The sequence below is a fragment of the Callithrix jacchus genome, chromosome 22 (assembly GCF_049354715.1).
Source record: "Callithrix jacchus isolate 240 chromosome 22, calJac240_pri, whole genome shotgun sequence".
Taxonomy (NCBI): Eukaryota; Metazoa; Chordata; class Mammalia; order Primates; family Cebidae; genus Callithrix; species Callithrix jacchus.
Genome location: NC_133523.1, coordinates 11,219,021 through 11,243,456, shown reverse-complemented (window position 1 = coordinate 11,243,456; position 24,436 = coordinate 11,219,021). Strand labels below are relative to the sequence as shown.

Sequence of the window (24,436 nt, the reverse complement as noted above, 5' to 3'; positions counted from 1 at the left end):
AGCATGAAAAGACCACTTACTGGGAGTCCCTCCAGTCCTCATTTGGGTTTGTCATAAATGGGACAGACAATCGTCTGCTCCACAATAGTTTCCACCTGGATTTCGTTCCCTGATTAACCTCTCAGTGTCTGAAGAGGGGAAAACAGTGGCTGACGCCACCCACCCCATCACCAGCAACTTTCCCTGATACTTCTGGCCTTCTAAGACCCTTTCAGAACCCCCAAAGCCACTATCTTAGCAGATGGGAGTCCCAGGGAGATCAGGGCAGAGTTGTAGGGCACAGAGAAGCTTTTTAGAATAGAGAAGGCCCTGAAAGAGGAGGAAGACTCCCTAAGGCAGGATTACCACCGCATCCAACCTCCTCATCCCCTACCTTTCCTGTCCCCAGAGGTATGAGATAGACTCCCTGGCCTGGCTTCTGCACTGTACCAGGCCCACAGTGGATACATCTACCTTAATGGAGAATAGGCCTCATGGAGTGGAGGACTCTCCTCCATGGTCTGCAGTCCAATGACTACGGGGTGACACAAGTGACCTCTGCCCTGTGATGGCCCAACACCAACCTGAGATCCGAGCATGCAGGGAGTAGATAGCAAGACCTCAGATCCAAGCCTCCACCCTCCCCATTCCCTATTTCCAGGGCTTGGGACACCTTAGAAATGTTTGAACACACAAGGGCAAGACCCACTACCAGGTCTATGACCACAGTGATCTGTGTCACCAGAAAGTGACAGCTGAGGACATGGAAGTCAGGTACCTCTGTTCTTCACAGCCCCTGCCACGCAGCATCTCCCCGTTGTGCAGCCAGCCACCTCATGAGGGGCCAGCACAGAGCCCCGGCCTAGAGCATGGAAATTCATCTCTGGCTGGAATCATCTCTGGCCCCCCTCTTCATCCACAGCTTCTCAGCAGTCCCCAGCCCAAGCCTGACAGATGCCAAGCTGCCTGCAGAGAAGCCCCGTGGGAGCACAGTGTTGGGGGAGACCAGAGTCCACACAGGTGGTTTGTGTTCTGGCCTCTGACCCCACCACAGGAGTGACCTGTGTGACGGAGCCACATTCCACATATGAAAGCATGGCCTCTGTCCCTTGAGGTTGCCTCCAGCGTTTTGCCTGTGTGCCAGAACTGTTTCCAAGGAGCCAGCTAATTTTTTTTTTCTTTCTCGTTTTAAGTGGTTGCTGAAGCTTCGTGTACAGAATTCCTCAGCTGGTTCCAAAAAATCTGGCTTTTTGTTTGAGTCCAAAATCGTAGAAGCCAGTTACTTTGTAAACAGGTACTTCAGATCTCTCAGAGGGAAGAGAAGAGCTGGGAGGAGGAAGGGGGATCTAGAATATTTTCCTTCATACGCAGTCTTAGCACAGCAGCAGCATAAACCACAGAGATCTTTGGTAGAGACTCAGCACCCAGCAAATTCTTTCTTCTTGGAGAAGGAATGGGGACAAAGGCCAAGTGGCTGTTACCTATGCCCAGGGACTGGGCTGTCCCAACTCAAGGAGCATAACTGCTGCTCTAGCTGTGAAATACGGAACGCCAGATAAGATGAGGACACAACCAGGATGCAGATCAGCACAAAGAAGACCTTCAGGAGCTGGTAATCCCAGAGCCTCAGCTCCCCAGTGCTCCCAGTCTCCTCCTCCAGCTCATCTTCCTCACAGACAGCATTCTCTGCAGTGGGAGAGCAGTTCGGCATCTTCTTAGGGCAGGCAGGACCCCAGCCCGGCATGGACCATGCCCACCTCCTGCCATTTTCAGAGGCTACTTGGGCTCTTGACTTTTCAGGCCCTGGAGGCATCCTGGAGGGGAAGAAACTGTCTGTGGAGTCCACAGATGCTGGAGGAGTACGAAGCATGTTGTCTGGGAGAGACAGGGACCTGGAGGAAGGGCATACCTTTCTACACTTCATCTCAGGGATGAGGACTTCCAGAGACTCAGGTTCCTCTGGAAATTCTCTTACACTTAGACTCTTCTTGCTGGAAGGCTATAGGTGGGTGCAGACTCTCCTGAGCAGCTCATATACACTGTCCCGGGACAGCAGTGACACAAAGATATACTTGATATCCTTGCCAAAGAGACTGGTGTGGAAGCAGAGCCAGTTGGGGGAGATGTAGAGCCGGCCCTGAAGAAGGAGGTCCCTCCGGAGGGCACAGGAGCACACTTTGAGAACCACTTCCTCCAAGGGAACATCCTTAAACGGCTTGTGGTATTGCTGGTTGTATTTATTCAGTGGTATCCCTTCTCGGCCACACTTCTTTATCTCTTCACCCTTCAAGCCTTCTGGGCAGTGCAGACTGCAAAGGAGACATTCCATTTCAGGAACAAGGAACCCCAGTCCTGCCCATGTGTCCTCAGTGCCAATTCTTCCCTGGCCTTGAGCCAGAAGCTTGGGGCAGAGATCGGAGACTAGGGCCCTTCTCTGCAGTGTGGGGGCTCCTGAACTCTGTCTGGTTTCTTTTTGCAGGACACAGGACTGTTCAGAGAAGTCTTTCCGTGCATTTGTTGGTTGCTGCCCGCCTCTGCAGCCTCTCTCCGGCTCAGAGCGGTCATCGTGGCGCCAGCCCTTTCTTTTTTTTTTTGAGACAAAGCTTCACTCTTGTTACTCAGGCTGGAGCACAATGACGCAATCTCGGCTCACCACAACCTCCGCCTCCTGGGTTCAAGCAATTCTCCTGCCTCAGCCTCCCAAGACTGAGGAGACTACAGGCATGCGCCACCATGCCCAGCTAATTTTTGTATTTTTAGTAGAGATGGGGTTTCACCATGTTGACCAGGATGGTCTCGATCTCTTGACCTCATGATCCACCCACCTCAACCTCCCAAAGTGCTGGAATTAGAGACGGGAGCCACTGTGTCCGGCCCTCTTTCTTTTTTCTTGTTTTGCTCTTGTCCAGCCTGGAGTACAGTGCTGCAATCTTGGTTCACTGCAACCTCTGGCTCCCAGGTTCAGGCGATTCTCCCACCTTAGCTTCCTGAGTAACTAGGATTACAGGTATGCACAATCACGCCTGGCTAATTTTGTATTTTTAGTAGAGATGGGGTTGCTCCATGTTGGTCAGGCTGGTCTCAAACTCCTGACCTTAGGTGATCTGCCCACCTCAGCCTCCCAAAGTGCTAGGATTATAGGCGTGAGCCACCACCGTGCCTGGCCTGTTTTTTTTTACAGGTTCAGTCATCTGTGCAGATACATGCTGCTACCATGCCAGCTAATTTTTTAATTTTTTGTAAAGATGGAGTCTTGCTGTGTCACTCAGCCTGGTCTTGAACTCCTGGACTCATGCATTCCTCTGGCCTTGTTCTCCCAAAGTGCTGAGATTATAGGCCCGAGCCACCACACCTTGCTGGACCTTTTTTTTTTTTTTTTCCCCCGAGATGGAGTCTCAGTCTGTTGCCCAGGCTGGAGTGCAGTAGTGTGATCTTGGCTCACTACAACCTCTGCCTCTTGGGTTGGAGTAATTCTTCTGCCTCAGCCTCTGGAATAGCTGGGATTACAGGTGCCCGCCTGGTAATTTTTGTATTTTTAGTAGAGATGGGGTTTCACCATGTTGACCAGATGGTTTCGATCTCTTGACCTCGTGATCCACCCACCTCGGCCTCTCAGAGTACTGAGATTACAGGTGTGAGCCACCAAACCGATCCAGACCTTTTTAAATAAGCCAATATGCTGATTGCAAACACATTAATTATGACTATTTTCCATTCATTTGGAAAGATGTTATTTGCTCAACATAGGGATTCTTCATTGATATACTTGTTTTAGTTCTTTAAGGATATTGCTCCATTGTCTTCCAGTTTCCATTGTTTCTGATAATAAGTATGTAATCAATGTTACATTTGGTTGTCTGTTGTTAAGGTGTCTTTCCCCCAATTTCTTCAAGTAATTCTTTATTATACCTGGTTTTCAGCAATTTGATGCTGTGTCTTGGTGTGGATTTGTTGACATATATTGCGGCTGTGGTTTGTTGAGCTTTTCACATCTCTAGGTTCATAGTTTTTATCTGTTTTGGAAAATATGAGACTAATATTTGTTGCCTGTTTTTTTGTTTGTTTGTTTGTTTGTTTTTTGGATAGAGGATCTCACTCTGTTACCCAGGATGAAGTACAGTGGCTCAAACATGGCTCAGTGCAGCCTCATCCTCCTAGGCTCAAGTGATCCTTCCAACTCAGCCTCCCAAGTAGCTAAGACTACAGGTGTGCACCGCCATGCCCAGCTAATTTTTTGTAATTTTAGAAGAGATGAGGTTTCACTGTTTTAGCCAGGATGGTCTCGATCTCCTGACCTCATGATCTGCCCGTCTCAGCCTCCCAAAGTGCTGGGATTACAGGTGTGAGCCACCACGCCTGGCCTATTTTGCAACATTTTAAAGTAGTTCTTGCCAAATTTGACCCTGACTGAGTTATTGTAGATGTAGAACAGAGAGGCTTGTTTCAGACCTTTGGAAAGTCCCCATACCAATTTGAAAATACAGAGGTGATACTTGAGTAACTAGGGTTTTATACAGGGATCTCCAGGTGCTGACTTTAAGACTGGTACGGAGGTGGGGAGGGATTGGGCCTAGGACAAACAAACAGAAACTCCACAAGGCTTTCCTGCCATTTTTACTTGCATTTTTATTTATCTCTCTTAATATTATGGGGTGCTGAATATTATAATTTCAAAATTCTTTATCTGTTCTTATAATGCTGTCACTTTCTTAATGAAGTTTTAAGCATTTTTAGACATTTTTTTTTTTTTTGAGACGGAGTTTCGCTCTTGTTACCCAGGCTGGAGTGCAATGGCGCGATATCGGCTCACCACAACCTCCGCCTCCTGGGTTCAGGCAATTCTCCTGCCTCAGCCTCCCGAGTAGCTGGGATTACAGGCACGCACCACTGTGCTCAGCTAATTTTTTGTATTTTTAGTAGAGACGGGGTTTCACCATGTTGACCAGGATGGTCTCAATCTCTCGACCTCATGATTCACCCGTCTCAGCCTCCCAAAGTGCTGGGATTACAGGCTTGAGCCACCGCGCCTGGCCCATTTTTAGACATTTTTGACTTCAGTTAGATTTGGTAATGTCATCTTTGTTGACTACTAAAGGACTGTTTTAGGAATTTAAGGAATATTATACATATTCATAAGAGATGACTGAGTTATTTCTAAGAACATGCACAGTCTGCCCTTTGTTTCCTTCTCTTTTGACATTACCCAATAATAAGTTTAAGATTTTTTCCTTGGGATTGTAAAGTATATTTTATTAGTCTTTTGTCAAACTTCACTACGTTTGATCTAGTGGAAACCAGTTGCCAGCTTCCGAATATTCTCTCTTACTGTAAGCACACATATGCTGGGCCAGATCCCCCGATCACAAGTTGCAACGAAGAATATGAAATGTAATTCACCAGCATTGTTCATTAGAGACTCAGTGCCCAGAGTGTTTCCTCATGGCTGTTTTTCTCTTGTTTTTGCTGCTTTTAACAGAATAAGCGAACCTGGGTAATTGATAAGAAATCAAACTTAGTTTATACAGTTCTGGAGACTGTCCCAGGTCAAGACTGGGAATCTGGTGAGAACCTCTTGCTGGTGGGGACTCTGCAGACTCCCTAGGTAGCACAGATATCACATGGTGAGGGGATTAAGTGTGTAGCTCAGATCTTTTCTTCCTCTCATGATGGCAACTGTGCCATTCCTGAAATAAGCCATTTATTTATTCAGCCATTATGGATTAATTTATTTACGAGCTCCAAACCCTCAGTACTCAATCACCTTTTAAAGCCCCACCTTTGATTACTTTCACATTGGAGATTAACATTCAACATGTTTTGGAGGGGACAGACATTCAAACTTAGCAGTGGCTGATCAAGTAGGTGCACTCCCTCTGCTGAGCATGAAACAAAATTCCAACTCCAGAGGACTATAGGAGCTAAGTAAATGCCTTATTTTTTTTTTCATAAATAGTTTAGGTACACTCAGCCCCTGTTACTAGTCACATTGGTGGGGACCCTCCCTAAATCGAGTGCCTAGACACCATGAAAGGTCCAACATTGTAAACAAGCATTTGTAAGTATATGTAGTCTCAGGACTACTAATGTTAACTCTCTTTTGCACACTAAGTAGTAAGACTTTGTCGTAATAAGAACTGCAGATCCACTGGAGAAATAAACATTAAGGTCCATGTAATAATACTCACTTCACTCACCAACAGGAGACCTGTTCCAATTCAGCTGTTGCATTAGGAAACACATTCAATTTCAGCATAAGAATTGCTATGTGGGAGACAGTGAGTGTAGACAGAGAATGAAAGTGGATTTACCATGTCATTGAATAAATGCTTGGAAACCACGCACCCAGGAAATTTAAGAATTAAGTATAGATTCTCAGTCCTGTTAAACTCATCTTTCCTCATCTACATATGTGGGATGTTTCAGGACTCAGTTGCCTTTGAGGATGTGACTGGGAAGAGTGGACTTTGCTGGGTCCTTGCCGGAAGAATCTCTACAAAGATGTGATGCAGGAAACCATCAGGAACCTGGACTGTGTAAGTAAGGATGATGTCATATCTCCACTTAGTCAATTAGAGACATTTGTTTCTTGATCTGCAATGCTGTTCAGAGATTTGCAATATGGGAAGGGAGTATGATTGACCATGGAATAACACAGGGTTTAGGGGTGCCATCCTCCCAAGGAATTGCACATCCTGATGCAACCTTTTTCCTACCACAGCTTAACTAATGTTCACTGGCACCCTGATTGGTCACATAGCAGTTGATATATATATTGTGTGTTAATATATATATTGTGTGTCATATTTGTTCTATACTATATTCTCACAATAACATAAGCTAAAGAAAGAAAATGGCAATATGGGCTGGGTGTGGTGGCTCACACCTATAATCCCGCGCTTTGGGAGTCTGAGGTGGGTGGATCACTTGAGGCCAGGAGTTCAAGACCAGCCTGGCCAACACAGCGAAACCCTATCTCTACTAAAAATACAAAAAAAATTAGCCGGGTGTGGTGGCACATGCCTGTAATCTCAGCTGCTTGGGAGGCTGAGGACCGAGAATTTCTTTAACCTGGGAGGTGGAGGTTGCAGTGAGCCGAAATTTCACCACTGCACTCCAGCCTGGGTGACAGAGCAAAACTCTGTCTCAAAAAAAAAAAAAAAGAAAATGGTGATATGAAAATCATAAGGAAGAGAAACTATAGTTACTATTTGTTAAGTGGAAGTAGATGCTTATAAAGGTTTTCATCCTTGTTGTCTTCACATTGAGGAGGCTGAGTAAGAGGAGAGATTGGTTTTGCTATCTCAGTTATAGCAGAAACTGAGGAAAATTTGTATATAAATGGACTTGAGCAGTTCAAAACTATTTTTCAAGAGCCCACTGTAGTTTGATGAATGAATTGTGCATGATTGCACTATAATATCTTACAGTTTTTCCATAATTTTGTAAAAAAGTTTTCTGGGTCTATCTTTTAGGAGTGAAATGGGAAGACCAGATCATTGAAGATCAATACGAAAGTCCCAAGAGAAATGTAATTTGCTGCCACAGAAGAAAGATATGTCTCTGGAGTCATTCTTCAAATGATAGGAAATTGTACAAAGAAGCAAAGAAAATGAACAAGCCCAGCTTAAATTTATTTAATTTAGAACATTTTCGCCAAAGGTATATACTTGTTTCTTAGCTATTCAAGTGTTTGCATAATAGTTTCCATGGAAGCAACATTAAGAATCCCCACATTGCTGGGTGCGGTGGCTCACACCTGTAATCCCAGCACTTTAGAAGGCTGAGGTGGGTGGACCACGAGGTCAGGAGTTTGAGACCAGCCTCACCAACATGGTGAAACCCCATCTCTACGCTCTACTAAAAATACAAAAATTAGCTGGGCGTGGTGGTGCACGCCTGTAATCCCAGCTACTCAGGAGGCTGAGGCAGGAGAATTGCCTGAACTTGGGAGGCAGAGTTTGCAGTGAGCTGAGATCATGCCATTGCACTCCAGCCTGGGCAACAGAGTGAGACTCTGTCTCAAAAATAAAACAGAACAAGCAAACAAAAAAACAAGAACAAGATTAGTAGGCTCTAACTTCTGGATTTCAAAACGTACTGCAAATCTATGCTAATAAAATGTTTGGTACTAGCATAATGACACAGAAGTAGACCAGTGCAACAAAATAAACAGCACAGAAATATGCCTTTGCAATTTAAGTCCAATAATTTGTAACAAGTTTGCTATGACCTTTCAATGAGGGTATAGATTAGTATGTATATTAGTATTTTGTTTTAGTAGCTCAAGCTGTGTAAAACATAACCCTGTTAAAAAATAGGTCAAGGACTCACTCCAATGAGCATATATAAATAGACAATAGTTACATGAAGATCTTTAGCATCACTCATCATGAGGGACATGCAAATGAAAACCACAATGACGGATGGGCACGGTGCCTCATGCTTGTAATCTCCCACTTTGGGAGGCCAGGGTGGGAGAATCACGAGGTCAAGAGATCAAGACCATCCTGGCCAACTTGGTGAAACCCCATCTCTACAAAAATGCAAAATTAGCTGGGTGTGAAGTTGTCTGCCTGTAGCCCCAGCTACTCAGGAGGCTGAGGTAGAACAATCTCTTGAACCTGGAACACAGAGGTTGCAGTGAGCTGAGATCGCACCACTGCACTCCAGCCTGGCGACAGAGTGAGACTCTGTCTCAAAAAACAAACAAGCCAGGTGTGGTGGCTCACACCTGTAATCCCAGCACTTTGGGAGGCCAGGGTGGGCGGACCACGAGGTCAGGAGATCGAGACCATCCTGGCTAACATGGCGAAACCCTGACTCTACTAAAAAAAAAAAAATACAAAAAAGTTAGCTGGGCATGGTAGCACACGCCTGTAGTCCCAGCTACTCCAGAGGCTGAGGCAGGAGAATGCTTGGACCTGGCACCCTTCTTTCAACAATTTTGGCTAGACTGAGGTTGTGGTGAGCCAAGATCGCACCACTGCAAGACTCCATCTCACAACAAAAAAAACCCACATTCACACACTCTAGAGTGCTTCTAAGAACAACAAAATAAATTCTAACAATGATGTGAAATAATTGGGGCCTTTGTACACTGTGGGAATGCAAAATAGTACAACCACTTGAAAACTGTAGGATAGATCATCAAGAAATCCAAAATTGAAATAACATATGATCCACATTTCTGCTTTCTGGGAATCTACCCTAAATTATTGAAAGAAGGGTCTCAGGTAAGAAGGCTTTTATGTGCCAGGTGGGCATAAGGCACCTTCTTTCTGTCCTTCCGTGAAGCCTGGTGGGCTCTTGTCAGAGAGGGTTGTTGGCAGGCAGAAGGGTCTTAAATTTTTTTCCAAGGGTGACAAATGGGCTGGGTCATGTGAAGAAATACTTTTGAAGGAAAGTACCTTGAAGAAAGTAAACCCATATATATAGGAGCATAAGTTGCCAACAGATAAACTGTGAAAGCAACCCTCATGTTTATTGACAGATGGTACTATTATATGCGTACAATGGAATATTGGTCAGTCTTCAAGGAAGGAAAATGTGACATATGCTACAGCATGGGTGAACCTTGCAGATATTGTGCTAAGTGAAATGGGCCATTCATATAAAGAAAAATATAAAGTCAGTTCACCTAATTCCTCCCACTTTCCTCCAGATATAGACTCTTTGAAATATAGGAAATTGAGAAAATACAATGCAAAATTAGAGAAGATTGACTTGTAATTCTGAACCTGGGCTGCAAGTTCAAGAAATGGATGCAAAAGATCATGACCTGCACAGGAAATAATTTTCTGACTTTAATAGCATAGTGAAGGTTGAAAAACAAAGATGTGGCCGGGCACGGTGGTTTACACCTGTGATCCCAGTACTTTGGGAGGCCAAGGTGGGCATATTGCTTGAGGTCAGGAGTTTGAGACTGGCCTGGCCAATATGGTGAAACCCAGTCTCTACCAAAAATACAAAAATTAGCCAGGTGTGGTGGCAGGCATCTGTAATCCCAGCTACTCGGGAGGCTGAGCTGGGAGAATCACGTCAACCTGGGAGGCAGAGATTGCAGTGAGCCAAGATCGTGCCTTGAAAAAAGGTTGGGAACTGCTCCTTTAGAGCATCAACAGCTTATTGTAATACAAAAATCTGCACCCATAGAAGAAAATCATGGTGGCTTTTTGAACATGTGTGGTATAAAGAGACATGTTTATGATTTGTGCTTGCACATGTGAAATTCCTTTCTGCCCATACTACAAACCTTCCCGTCCCATACCTAGCTTCTTAAAATTCCCCAGCTTCCCGCAGCTCTAGGAGGAGGAAGTGTCTTGGGAGCAAGAGATTCTGACCCCATCTCCTTCTCTGGCCAGAAAATAAATCCTGCTTGCTTTTTTTTCATTTCTTTAGTTATTCTTTCATTGTGCATACAAACTAGAAAAAGAACTCAGTTTATTGGTGACACTTGTATTTCATACAAATATGGGAAACCTTTATATTTTCAAAAGCCTTGGCTTTTGATTGGAGCATTTAATCATTAATATTTAAAGTCTTGAATGAGAGAGCATGTCCACACTGTGCAGAGGACACAGGAGGGCAAGCTGAGTTTCCTCCTCTTTAAATCCTTCAGTGCCCCTGCTTCATCACCAGGTGCTGATCCCACTTGTAACTGGCAAAAGGGTCTGACTGCTCACCACTTGGGTAAAGAAGTCAAAATAATAACAACTTGTGATAAGAAGGAGTGAGATTTCTATATTATCTGTCCTAGCAGGGAAGAGCTGAAAGCAACCCCACTGTTCAATTTGTGGAGGAGATACAGGTTTTTTTTTTTTTTGAGGTGGAGTTTTGCTCTTGTTACCCAGGCTGAAGTGCAATGGCGCAATCTCGCCTCATCGCAACCTCCGCCTCCTGGGTTCAGGCAATTCTCCTGCCTCAGCCTCCTGAGTAGCTGGGATTACAGGTGCGTGCCACCATGCCCAGCTACTTTTTTGTATTTTTAGTAGAGACGGGGTTTCACCACGTTGACCAGGATGGTCTCGATCTCTTGACCTCGTGATCCACCCGCCTCGGCCTCCCAAAGTGCTGGGATTATAGGCTTGAGCCACCGCACCCGGCCGATACAGGGGTTTTTATAGGAAAGGTTTGGAATGCAGAAGAGGTGAGGGGGGCTAGGAGGTACCCAGTGGCATGACTTGCTCTGGTTGACCCTCTTGAATTATTGTCCCATTTGGTGAAGCGACTACTCCATTGTGGATCCTGCCAGGTTATAAATTAGTCGCAGACAATCTCATAGTCAATCTTCAGCTGGGTGTGGGTTCCGTCTTTGAATTAATCTTTTGTTGGAGAGAGAATTCCAGAGGTGTCTGGTCGCTACCAGGATCCAACCCCTGAAGCTTCTAAGGAAATATATGACCAAATAAGAGAGATAGTGTGTGCTTAATAAGTATTTAGGTAAATAAGTGTGCATAGGCTGGGTGTGGTGGCTCATGCCTGTAATCCTAGCACTTTGGGAGGCCAAGGCCTGAGCTCAGGAGTTCGAGACCAGCCTGGGCAACACAGTGAAAACCCCAACTCTAATAGAATACAAAAAGTTAGCTGGTCGTGGTGGCGGGTTCCTGTAGTCCTAGCTACTCGGGAGGCTGAGGCAGGAGAATCGCTTGAACCCAGGAGGTGGAGGTTGCAGTGAGCTGAGATTGTGCCACTGCACTCCAGCCTGGGTGACAAAGCGAGACTCCGTCTCCAAAAACATAAAAATCAATATGCATAACACATGGCAGTATAGTATGGGAAAGGAAAGGGAGTGGAGGTTCACAGCACATTCTGAGGCTGTATTTTAAGATGAGAGGAAAAGGGAAGAAGAAGAAAAAGATTTAAAATGTGGTTTGAGACTCAGCTGCTAAGCTGCTGGTTACATACTCTGGGACTCAATTTCAGGAGTTAGAATCTGGCCCCTAAACTTGGGAATATGTTTAACCTTCTGAAAGGGGGTTTCCTGCTGAACTGTGGCTGAAACTTCTCTGAACTAATTTAAGTTTTTTTCTTTTATTTATTTATTTATTTTTCTTTTTTTAAATTTTTTTTTGAGACGGAGTTTCGCTGTTGTTACCCAGACTGGAGTGCAATGGCACGATCTCAGCTCACCACAACCTCCGCCTTCTGGGTTCAAGCAATTCTCCTGCCTCAGCCTCCTGAGTAGCTGGGACTACAGGCACGTGCCACCATGCCCAGCTAATTTGTGTATTTTTAATAAAGACGGGGTTTCACCTCGTTGACCAGCATGGTCTCGATCTCTTGACCTCGTGATCCACCCGCCTCGGCCTCCCAAAGTGCTAGGATTATAGGCATGAGTCAGCGCACCCGACCTAATTTAGGTTTTTTTCTTTTCCCCTCTTTTGATTACATTATAGAAGATTGCTGCCATATAATTCCAGGTTTTCTATGCACTTAATTTTATTTCATTGTTGATGGGTTTTTATTTTCTGATTTGAGAATGAGAGATAAGGTGGGTTAAAGGCTTGGCCATGCAGCCGGAGACTTCATCCCAAATTCCTGATCCCCAGAAGATACCAGGCCTTCCCTCCTGCTTCAGAGTGGTTTGTGTGGCCTGGGCTCCCCTTCTGTTCTGAGGCCAGGGGACGGCTCCACTGGGCAGTGAGTCTGGAATTCCTGCACACGCTTGTGAGTCCCCGTCAAGGAAAAAAGAGCAGGAAGAGCCCATTGAGTACAGGCAGAAAATTCCGCTTAAATGCAGATGTCCACTGGGAGGGGTCAGGTCATAGCGAAGGGAGGAAGCGCACCCTATCAAGGGCTGTATCTGGAACGGCTCCATCTGGAACGGCTCCATCTGGAACGGCTCCAATCGGCTGTGTAAGAACGCTTCTTCTGTCAATCAGTCCCCAGGTGGGGCGGAACTTGGAGCTCTGCCCAATCATGGTTGGGGACGAGTTTGTGGGGATTGTCAATCAGGCGCGTTGCCGGGAGGAGGGTGGAGCGTTCTCCTCTGAGCTCCGGCTCCCTGCTTTGTTGCTAAGAGACGCTCTGGCCGGTCAGTGACCGGTTCTGTCACACTGAGTCCTATACTGGCAGCGGTAGCCTTGGGGAGAACCCGGGAAATGGTGAGTGTGCGGGGCCCGGCGTCCTGAGGCAGAATGAAGGGCTGGTTGGAACCGGCCAGAACCAGCTGTGGAGGGACCCGGGCGTCCCCGCGGCGACTCCAGGGTCTCCGGCCCCGAGTTTCCCTGGCGCAGCTCAGGCCTCGGTTCCCTCGGCTGCAGGGTGGGGGTGGGGCTAGGCGGGCAACCGGGACCCCGGGCGTTCTGTCGCGTCCCTGCGCGGTGACTGTGGCCCCGGCCCCGGCCCCTGCCCCGGCATCCTCTCGGCAGCTCCGCGCCCGCAGCCCCGCGTCTCCCCAAATTGTGCGGCTGTAACCGGCACAGGTTCGCGGCCCGAGTCATTGCACCGAGACACCAAGAGCTGCAGCAGAATCAGTTTAATAGTAGAGGACACCCTAGATCCGCCTCCCTGAGGGCTCTGGGGTCTGGACAGGGGCGGCTGGGATGTGGGGTCGCTGGTTGGTGGGGAAATGAGGGGCGAATCCTGGGACGGGAGGGGAAGAAACTGCGTTCTCCTGCTGAGTGGGCTTCCTCCTGGGGTCTTCAGCCTGCTTGGCGCCAGCCTTTCCGTTGGAATTCAAGATCTGAGAAAGAACTCTGGCGACTCTTGAGCAGCTCTCCGAGATCTTATCCCCAGGCACAGTGGGGAAGCTGGCTGTCAGCGTCTGCTTGACCTGACTCTCAGGGAGGTGGGCCCGTGAGGCGGCGGGGCTGAGGGCACCTGGTTAATACCAACTGCAACCTCGCCTCCAGCCTGGCTCACAGTTCCTGTGAACCCGGTGAGGGTGGGAGGCCACCAGGCAGAATCCAGACTCTTTCATGGGGTTCATGCATGGGGGGAGCTGTTGTCTGTGGGGTCGCCAATCCCTTATTTTCTTCCTTGGGTGACTGATTCTTCCTCGAGTTTTTCAGAGATGAGGGCAGTAGGGCCTCAAATCCACCACCTAGTTCCTCATCCTAACTTCTAGGGCAGATAGTAAATCCCTTGGTTTCCAGATCTTTCTCCAGGCTAACTTTCTTTCCTCAATTCACAGCAACATCATGAATTCCTACCTCCCCCACCCACCCGTGCTAAATTTCAGAGTCCCAGTATTTTAATTTTCATTTTGTTTTCAGAGAGCAATGTGTGGCTGCTGCTTCTGCTTATTCTGCTTCTGCTTCTTCCTTCTCCCTCTTCTTCCTCCTTTCTTTTTTTAAAATTATTATTATTTTTTTTTTTACAAAGACAGGGTTTCACCATGTTGGTCACGCTGGTCTTGAACTCCTGACCTCAGGTGATCCACCCACCTTAGCCTCTAAAGTGCTTGGATTACAGGCATGAGCCACCATGCCCGGCCTTCTTCTTTTTTTGAGGCAGAGTTTCGCTCTTGTTGCCTAGGCTGGAGTGCAGTGGTGCGATCTCGGCTTACTGCATCCTCTGCCTCCTAGGTTCAGCGATTTTCCTGCCTCAGCCTCCTGAGTAGCTGGGATGACAGGTGCCCTCCACCGTGCCAGCTAATTTTTTGTATTTTTAGTAGAGACGGGGTTTCACTGTGTTGGCCAGGCTGGTGTTGAACTCCTGACTTTAGGTTATCCACCTACCTCAGCCTCCCAAAGTGCTGGGATTACAGGTTGAGCCACCGAGCCCGGCTGGGCTTCTTAAAAGATTTGTGTTTCTCAACATTTCACATGTGAGGAAGCAGAGAATAATGTGACACTCCACTGCAAAAAAACCTTTGTGTCTCTCCATTTCTTTCCCCTGGGTACAGATACCTTCTCAACATCTTTGGGTTGAGAGTCCCCTTTGGAAACTTTACAGGGTTATGTCCTCAGCCCACCCTCTGTCTTTTCCTGGTTCTGTTTCAGAACTGCCTGAGGTTGACCCAAGATACACACAGCTGTCCTGTCTCTGGGAGGGTCTAGTGAATATCAGCCTCTGGTTCCTTTCTCCCAGTGAACAGCCTGAGGTGTTGGGGTAGTGCCTCACAGAGAACAGCTGGATGCCCTGGGAGGGATGGGATATCATTTCTATAAAAAGCTAACCCTTGGGACAATCACCTTTTCCTCCCCAACCCCAGTTTCCATTCCCTAGGGACACAGGCTGGTCAGCCAAATGAATGGTCGTATTTGGGGGAGAAGGCAGAAATGATTTCTTCCTTCCTGACTCTCAGACTAGTGAAGAAAGAAAACAGTATCTAAGCACTGGAGAACCCATGAGATCTGGTTATACAAGAACCTCCCATTCAGGTCAGGTTGTGCAATAGCCAGAAAAGCACACAATGCAATATCTCCTGGGGTGGTGGTCCCTGAGCACTTTACTGAGCAGCATGGGGGTGACAAAGGTCCTAGGAGATAGGACCACCTGACTAACACTTGAGTTAGACTTGTGTTCCAGTCAGCACTGCCCATCCCTGAGGTTTTCACACTGAAAAGAGGTATTCCCTCATTTGAACTTCAACATTTTATTAACAATAGGATGTATCCTATCATTAGAGATTGATAGAGAAAATAAAGTATTTCCACAGAGGCCAGAAACAGTTAAATTTCAGAAAACAGATCATGTATATAGTCATCTCTTCCTTTTTTTGAGACGGAGGCTCGCTCTGTCACCCAGGCTGGAATGCAGTGGCATGATCTTGGCTCACTGCAGCCTCTACCTCCCAGGTTCAAACGACCCTCCCATCTCAGCCTCCCAAGTAGCTGGGATTACAGGCCTATACCACCATGCCTGGATAATTGTTTTGTATTTTTAGTAGAGATGGGGTTTCACCCTGTTGGCCAGGCTGGTCTCAAACTCCTGACCTCAAGTGATGTGCCGCCTCAGCCTCCATTTTTTGTAAAAAAAAAAAAAAAAAACACCCTTCATTTACTTTTTTTCCCCCAGAGCCTGTCTGGTAAGTTTCTCTGCTTATTTCAAATGGAATTTCAGGGCCTAGCAGTGAAAGTATGACCAAGGAAAAATGTTTGATCATACTTTATGGCTACAGAAAAAGTGAACACATATTAACAGAAAATGTGGTAGTTATTTGATTGAATTATAAAGATTTACCAAAACTTTAGTTTCTTTTTAGGGTGGGGAATTTAGGACAGTGGATAACTGCTCTGTTCCTATAACGTATGCTTGATGGATTAATGCCAAATTCTGTGCTAACCTCTCCCCTTTCTTTGCTGTGTTCCTCTCTTTTTTGCTATTCTTAAGATATCCTTTATAACAAACTGATAACCTTAAGCAGAGGGTCTTGCTGAGTTCTGTGGGTTGGCTTAGCACAATATTGACCCTGAGGAAGGTGTCATTGATTTTATACACATTTGATTAAAAGATGGTCTGTGGGGCTTGCCCCTAACATCTGCCTGGAGGCTGATGGGTTGTGATACTCAACCCTCAACTTGTGGGGTCTGTACTGATGTTGGGTGGACACCAATTTTTGTTGGAGAATTTGTGTTCGGCAAATGCTATGTTTGTTGTCAAAAGTTGTGCGAGGTGGCTGGGCGTGGTGGCTCACTCCTGTAATCCCAGCACTTTGGGAGGCCGAGGCAGGCGATCACCAGGTCAGGAGTTCGAGACCAGCCTGGCCAACATGGTGAAAATCCTTCTTTATAAAAAATAAAAGAGAAAGAAAAAAAAAGTTGTGTGAGGTAACACTACAGGTTAGAAACATAACTGACATAGAGTTTGTATTTCGTTACTCATAGGTTCAGCGTGTATTGATCCAGAAGCATAGTTTTGCCTCTTTTCTGTTTTCAGTTAGTTAATATTACCATTAATATACCATCAATATTATGCTGAAAAGCCAATCTTGCTACTGGATATCTATCCAAAGGAAAAGAAATCAGAACATCAAAAAGATACCTGCACTCATCTGCATATTATAGCACTATTCACAATAGCAAAGGTATGGAATCGACCTAAGTGGAGGATTGGATAAATAAAATGTGGTATGTATGCTTAGTGGATACTATTCAGCCATAAAAAAAGAATGAAATCATGTCCTTTGTGATGATAACATGGAAGGAATGGGAAGCAGTTATCTTAAGCAAAATGATTCAGACGCAGAAAGACAAATACCACATATGCTCACTTTAAAGTGTAAATAATGTGTACACGTGGAATCAGAGTGTGGAATGATGGTCACTGGAGACTTCAAGAGGGTGGAGGATGGTAGATGATGGGCGGTTGCTTCGTGGGTACATGTGCCTTGCTGCAGTGATGGATGCACTGAAGGCTCTGACTTCATTCACCACAATGCACTATATCACTGTGGCAACATTACGGTTGTACCCCGTGAATATGTACAAACAACAACAAAATTTAAAAATGAATGCATATTTCAGGGTTCTACTCCAGTCCTACTGAATTAGAAATTCTGGGCGGGGGGCACGATGGCTCATGCCTGTAATCCCAGCACTTTGGTAGGCCAGGGCAGTTGGATCATGAGGTCAAGAGATTGAGACCATCCTGGCCAACATGGTGAAAACCCGTCTCTAGTAAAAATACAAAAATTAGCTTGGCTTGATGGCAGGTGCCTGTAGTTCCAGCTACTCAGGAGGCTGAGGCAGGAGAAACGCTTGAACCTGGGAGGCAGAGGTTGCAGTGAGCCGAGATCACACCACTGCACTCCAGCCTGGCGACAGACCAAGAGTCTATCTCAAAAAAAAAAAAAATTATGTTTTATATGTCTCCATTGGTTTTTGCTGATTAGCATTGGTGTTGAGCATTTTCTCTTTGCGGTCTTTCATCTTCATGAAATAATTTTCAGTCTCTTCTCAGGTTTAATTTATTTGGATATCATTGTCTTGCTTCTCTCATTTTTTTTTTTTTTTGTTTTTAAGCATACTGTACATACTAACCAGTTTTCACATGGAGGAATTGCTAATATTTCCTTCCAGATAATGGTTTATCTTTCTTTTTTTTTTTTTTTCCGAGGCAGAGTCTTGCTCTGTTGCCCAAACTCTGCCTCCTGGGTTCAAGAGATTCTCCTGCCTCAGCCTCTGTAGCTGGCACTACAAGAGCAAGCCATCATTCCCAGCTAATTTTTGTATTTTTAGTAGAGACAGTGTTTCACCATGTTGGCCAGGCTGGTCTCAAACTCCTGACTTCATGATCAGTCCGCCTTGGCCTCCCAAAGTGCTGGTATTACAGATGTGAACCACCACACCTAGCCTGGTTTATCCTTTTATTTCATTCTACAGTTTGATGGACTCTTTCTTTTTTCTTTTCTTTTTCTTTCTTTCTTTTTTGTTTTTAAGCTAGAATCTTGCTCTGTTGCCCCAGGCTGGAGTGCAATGGTGCCATCACAGCTCACTGTAGCCCCAAACTCCTGGCCTCAAGGGATCCTCCTGCCTCAACCTCTCAAAATGCTGGAATTAAAGGTGTGAGTCACTATGCTTAATTTTAATAGAGCTGAATTTGGAAGACTCCTTATTTGGGACCAACTTTCTTTTTTCCTCTTTTCTTTTTTTTGGGGGAGGTTGACAGGAGACAGGGTCTCACTGTGTTGCCCAAGGTTAGAGTGTAGTGGTGTCATCCAGGCTCTCTGCAGCCTCTACTTCTCTGGGCTCAGTTGATTAGCCTCCCAGGTAGCTGGGACTACAGGCATGCACCACCACACCTGGGCTAATTTTTGTATTTTTGTAGTGATGAGGTTTCACCATGTTGCCCAGGCTGGTCTTGAACTACTGAACTCAAGAGATCCTCTTCCCTTGGCCTCCCAAAGAGCTGGGATTGATTATAAGTGTGAGCCACTGTGCCCAGCCTTTGTTTTCTTACTTAAGAAAACTCTCATCTTGTTAAATCTGAAGAAGACCTTTGCCTGTAACTGTTTAAAATACTAGTTTTATCTTTCATAGGTGTTGGGTTTTTTCTCATTTAATCTTGAGGTCTGTCTCTGGGGACTGGCTATAAACCCTATTCCTGCTCTGGTGGTTCTCCAGGGATTTGGTGGTAGATGTTTTCATTGTGCATTTCATGGGATACTTCTGTTTTGGTGGAAATCATTTGATAAAAGTTTATTGGAAGTCTAATTTGAGGATGGACTAGCTAAGACCCACCAACAAATTTGGGTATGTTCCAAAGTCTGTTGCAAAATGATACCTTCAGAGAAAAGTTTAGGAGAAGGGAGGGGGGCTCCTCATATCAGAGTTGTCTCTTATAGAGCAATATAATATCAGGGCAGTGTTTGCCTTATAACATAGATTAGAAAGTGTTCCCTCTGCTTCTGTTTTGCAGAAGAGACTGTAAAGAATCTGTGTCATTTCTTTTATAAGTGTTTGCCAGAATTCACCAGTGAAATCATCCTGGACTGTTCCCACCCCCTCCCCCGGGACATTTATTATTTATTGATTCAATTGCTTCAGTAGATATAGGCATATTCGTTATTCACTTCTCTTTTTGTGAGTTTTGGTAGACTGTGTCTTTCAAGGAGTTAGTCCATTTCATGTCATTTATCAAATACGTAGACATTCAGCTGTTCCCACTATTGCTATATGGTGTATTTAATGTCCTTGAGATTGTTAGTGATAACCCAGTCCCTCTTTTTTTCTGACTTGACTATGGACTTAACAATTCTATCCAGTTTCTGTTTTGTGTTCATTTTAGCTGAGTTTTTCTTTGGTTGCTCACATCTGTTGAATACTTACTTTAGTTCTACCTTACAGCTGCAGAAATTCTGTATGGTTCAGTTGCTAATTTTTTATGGTATCATTTTCTCTATTTCTGGTTTTCTTTTAGTTCTGTGTTCATCATTGCCTTTAGTTCATTCAATGTATTTAAGACAGTTGCTTCAAGTTTTTAATTCAGTAAGTTCATTATCTGAGATTTCATGGAGATGGTTTATCTGAGTTAAATTTTTCCACCAATAAACTATATTTTCATGTTCCTCTGTGTTCTTCTTAATTTTGTTTGTATTCAAAGGAAGACATTCGAATGTTGTAATGGGGTAACTCTAGCGGTCTGATTCTTTCCCATTCACTGGTTGCTATTCTTGTTTGTTGTGAGCTGTAGTTACTCATTTTTTAGTAACATTTCTTTCTTCAGAGTCTTGCTCTGTCACCCAGGCTGGAGTGCAATGGTGTGATCTCTGCTCACTGCAACCTCCACCTCCCAGGTTCAAGCCACTCTCCTGCCTCAGACTCCCAAGTAGCTGGTACTACACGCATGCATCACCATGCCTGGCTAATTTTTATAGTTTTAGTAGAGATGGGGTTTCACCATGTTAGCCAGGCTGGTCTCAAACTCCTGACCTCAAGTGAGCCGCCTGCCTTGGCCTCCCAGAGTTCTGGGATTACAGGTGTGAGCCACCACGCCTGGCCTTTAGTAACATTTTCAAAATGTGTTTATAGAGACTATATTCCCTAATCACACCGAAGTCTCTGTTCTTTAACTTGTGTTCATCCTGTGTTCTGACAGAGATTTCCTGAATGTTCAAAGCTAAAAGTAAACAAGATGAAACACACAAAAACCTGACGACCACTTCGGGTCTCTGTGCATGGCTCTGTGGTGGGTCATTCCTTGAATGCTTAGCGAGGCTATTTAAAACTCTGCTTTTTAGCCTTTATGTTCTATTTTACTAAACCCAGACATCAGCCAGTGCTGAAATTTAGTGTTTCCCTAGGTCTTCTATGAAAATGTTACTTCCTGTGACTTTTTCAATTCCCCAGCATACCTGGGTACCTTTGAATACCCTAGTGTCTGAAGGAAAATTTCTTTCCAGATTTTTGCCCTGGGACTTAGATGGTCTCAGATCTTAATCATAATCTGTTTCCTGAGTGATTGCAATCTCTTTGTGTATTTTGCAGTCTTTTTGTGTATCAAGATGTTCCTGACACGTTTGTCCCTGATTTCCATCACAGAGGAAATAAAATAAAGAGTCTTAGGGCCAGGTACAGTGGCTCGCACCAGTAATCCCAGCACTTTGTGAGGCTGAGGTGGGCAGATCACGAGGTCAGGAGTTCAAGACCAGTCTGGCCAAGATGGTGAAAACCCGTCTCTACTAAAAATACAAAAATTAGCTGGACGTGGTGGTGGGTGCTTGTAATCCCAGCTACTCAGGAGGCTGAGGCAGGAGAATTGTTGGAACCTGGGAGTCAGAGGTTGCAGTGAGCCGAGATCACACCATTGTACTCCGGCCCAGGCAACAGAGCGAGAACTTGTCTCAGGGAAAAAAAAAAGTCTTGTGTCAGACCTTCAGATAGTCCCCATACTAACTGGAAAATACAAAGGCAATAATTTGCAAATAAGATCTGATCTGCTGTCTGTAGAATCATTGACCAGGGTTTCATACTGGGATCTCAGGCTGCTGTGTTCAAGACTGACACTGCAGTGGCTCATGCCGGTAGTCCCAGCACTTTGGGAGGCCAAGGCAGGTGGATCACCTGAGGTCAGGAGTTCGAGACCAGTCTGACCAACATGGAGAAACCCTGCCTCTACTAAAAATACAAAATTAGCAGAGCGTGGTGACGGATGACTGTAATCCCAGCTACTCAGGAGGCTGAGGCAGGAGAATTGCTTGAACCCGAAAGGTATAGATTGTGCCATTGCACTCCGGCCTGGGCAACAAGAGCAAAACTTCATCTCAAAAAAAAAAAGAAAAATTGACACTGAGGTGGGGAGGGATTGGGCCAAGGATAAATGAAAACTCCACAAGGCTTTGGTACCATTTTTCACTTTCATTTTTAAATCTGTTTGTCTCTCTGTTAATAGTATGGGAGCTGAATATTATAGTTTTAAAATTATTTATCTGTTCTTATAAAGCTGTCACTTTGTTGATGAGAAGTTTTTTTTTTAGCATTTTTATACATTTGTGACTTCTATTAGATTTGGTGATAGACTTTTTGTTGACTACTAAGCAAAAGTCTGATTTAGCTATTTAGGGACTATTATAGATATTCATGAGAGGTGACATTGAGTTCTTTTATTTATTTATATTTTATATAGATATAGATATTTTAAGACAGAGTTTTGCTCTTGTTGCCCAGGCTGGGGTGCAATGGCACGATCTTGGCTCACTACAACCTCCTCTTTCTGGGTTCAAGCAATTCTCCTACCTCAGCCTCCTGAGTAGCTGGGATTATAGTCATGTGCCACCACGCCTGGCTACTTTTATATTTTTAGTAGAGACGGGGTTTCTCCATGTTGGTCAGGCTGGTCTCGAACTCCTGACCTCAGATAATCTGGCCACCTCAGCCTCTCAAGGTGTTGGGATTACAGGCGTGAGCCAACATGCCCGGCCTGATGTTGGGTTCTTTCTAAAAACATGTGCAACCTGTCCCCTTTGTTCTCCCTTGACATTACCTAATAAAAAGTTCAAAAGTCTTCCATTGGGATGATGAAGTATATTTTATTAGTCTTTCGTCTTGCTTTGCCACATTTGATTTAAAGGAAATCTGTTGCCAGCTTCTTAATGTCCTGTCTTAGTGTAATCACATAGGATGGGTTGAATCCCCCAAGTAACATGTTGCAGCAGCCTTTTGAAAAGTTATTTATCAGTGTCATTCATTAGAGACTCAGTGCCCAGAGTGTTTCCTCGTGTCTATGGTTTTTTGTTGCTTATAACAGAATACCTGAAGCTAGATAATTTTAAATGAAACAATATATATATTTTGTAGTTCTGGAGGCTGGGAAGTCCAAGGTCAAAGCTGACATCTGGTGAGAACCTCTTTGCTGGCAGAGACTCGGTGGAGTCCCTGTGTGGCACGCAGCATCACTTGATCAGAGAGCTGAGTGTCTAGCTCAGGTCTCTTTCTCTTCTCATAGGGACATAAGCCCAGCTTCTATCACTAGGAGTTTATTTATTCTTTAAACCATTAATTCAAGAATGGATTAATCTTGATTTTCTTGAGATCCAAATCCTCAAGACCCAATAACCTCTTCAAGCTTCATTACTGCCACATTGGGAGTTAAGTGTCAGCATGCATTTTGGTGGGGACAAACATTCAAACCTAGCATTGGCTGATCAGCTGTGCTCCCACTGCTGAGCATGTAACAAAATTCCAAGCTCCCCAAGAGAAGATAAGTGTTAATCAAATACTATACTTTTTCCATAAACAGCACACTCAGCACCTATTATTAGTTATGTTGGTGGAGACCCTCTATAAATCCAGCACCTAGGGTACATGAAAGATCCAACTTTGTTAACCAGTGTTTGTAAATTATATACAATCTCAGGACTTCTAATCTTGCCCAGTAAGTAGTAGGACTTTGTCACAAGAATTACAGACCCACTATGAAGTAGACATTAGGGATGATCCTGGCAAGAAAATTCACTCATTTAAGTCATCAAAAAGAGACCTGTTCCTGCTTGACTATTACTTATACCAAACATTCAGTTCTAGCATCAGAATTGCTGTGTGGAAGAAAGTGAGTGTAGAGAGAGAATAAGAGTGGATTGACCATGTCATTGAATCACTGCTTAGAAACAATAGCATCATGAAAAGTTTATGAAGTGGGTGTAAATTTTTAGTACTATAAGTCTCAACCTTTCTCCTCTGTACATGTGGGATGTTTCAGGATTCAGTAGCCTTTGAGGATGTGGCTGTGAACTTCACTCAGGAAGAGTGGGCATTGCTGGGTCCATCACAGAAGAGTCTGTACAGAGATGTGATGTGGGAAACCATTAGGAACCTGGACTACATAGGTAAAGATGACATTATGTCTTCACTTAGTCAATTAGAGACATTTTTTACTTGGTCATCAATGCTGTTGAATGATTTGAATTATGGAAAGGGGATATGGTTGACCCTTCAACAACCCAGGGTTAAGGGGGGTGGGGTCCCCAACCAGTTATATATATTCAATAACTTTTTGTTCACCATAACTTAACCTTCAGTTGACTGGTAGCCTAATTGGTCACGAAAACAATTGATTAACAGATATATTGTCTGTTACATGTATTCCATACTGTATTCTCACAATAAAGTAAGCTAGAGAAATAAATGTCAATAAGAAAATCACAAAGAGGAGAAACTATATTTACTGTACATTAAATTGAAATGGATCATCATAAATATGGGCTTTCATCCTCATTGCCTTCTCATTGAGTAGGCTGAGTAAGAGGAGGGGTTGGTCTTGGTCTCCCAGGGGTAGCACAGACTAAAGAAAATTTATATATAAGTGAACTTCTGTGGTTCAAACCTATGTTGTTCAAGAGTCAAGTATAATTCAGTGAATGAATCATGCATGATTCCATTGTACATAAAATCTTTTCTTTTTTTGAGACGGAGTCTTGCTCTGTTCCCCAGGCTGGAGTGCAGTGGTGTGATCTCAGCTCACTGCAACCTCCACCACCAGGGTTCAAGCAATTCTCTGCCTCAGCCTTGACAGTAGCTGGGATTACAGGCGCCCACCACCATGCCTAGCTAATTTTTCTATCTTTAGTAGAGAT

General features: G+C 44.7%; 2 protein-coding genes and 1 pseudogene across 14 annotated transcripts in view; 2 read left to right on the top strand and 1 right to left on the bottom strand.

Moving 5' to 3' along the window:
* ZNF799 (zinc finger protein 799) overlaps positions 1–8,164 on the top strand; it is a 47,252-nt gene extending 39,088 nt beyond the window's left edge. For 5 of the 6 annotated variants that reach the window (XM_078360650.1, XM_078360644.1, XM_078360645.1 and 2 more), the window contains 2 exons: positions 6,403–6,512; positions 7,452–8,164. In XM_078360650.1, the coding sequence (XP_078216776.1) occupies positions 6,403–6,404 (2 nt within the window). In that variant the 3' untranslated portion in view covers positions 6,405–6,512; positions 7,452–8,164. Of the gene's footprint in view, positions 1–4,065; positions 4,186–6,402; positions 6,513–7,451 lie in introns of all 6 variants that reach the window. The other variant, XM_078360646.1, reaches the window with a different exon arrangement.
* The window catches only part of LOC100415695 (uncharacterized), a 46,474-nt gene that overhangs the window by 19,158 nt on the left and 2,880 nt on the right, over positions 1–24,436 (top strand). The window contains exons 2-6 of one of the 8 annotated variants that reach the window (XM_054250130.2): positions 6,403–6,512; positions 7,452–13,082; positions 16,752–16,951; positions 18,310–18,428; positions 23,563–23,689. In XM_054250130.2, the coding sequence (XP_054106105.1) occupies positions 18,342–18,428; positions 23,563–23,689 (214 nt within the window). In that variant the 5' untranslated portion in view covers positions 6,403–6,512; positions 7,452–13,082; positions 16,752–16,951; positions 18,310–18,341. Of the gene's footprint in view, positions 1–6,402; positions 6,513–7,451; positions 13,083–13,588; positions 15,254–16,751; positions 16,952–18,305; positions 18,429–23,562; positions 23,690–24,436 lie in introns of those variants that run through there. The other 7 variants (XM_054250129.2, XM_054250128.2, XM_054250131.2 and 4 more) reach the window with 7 other exon arrangements.
* On the bottom strand, positions 1,060–2,544 carry LOC108589478 (GRAM domain-containing protein 2A-like; annotated as a pseudogene).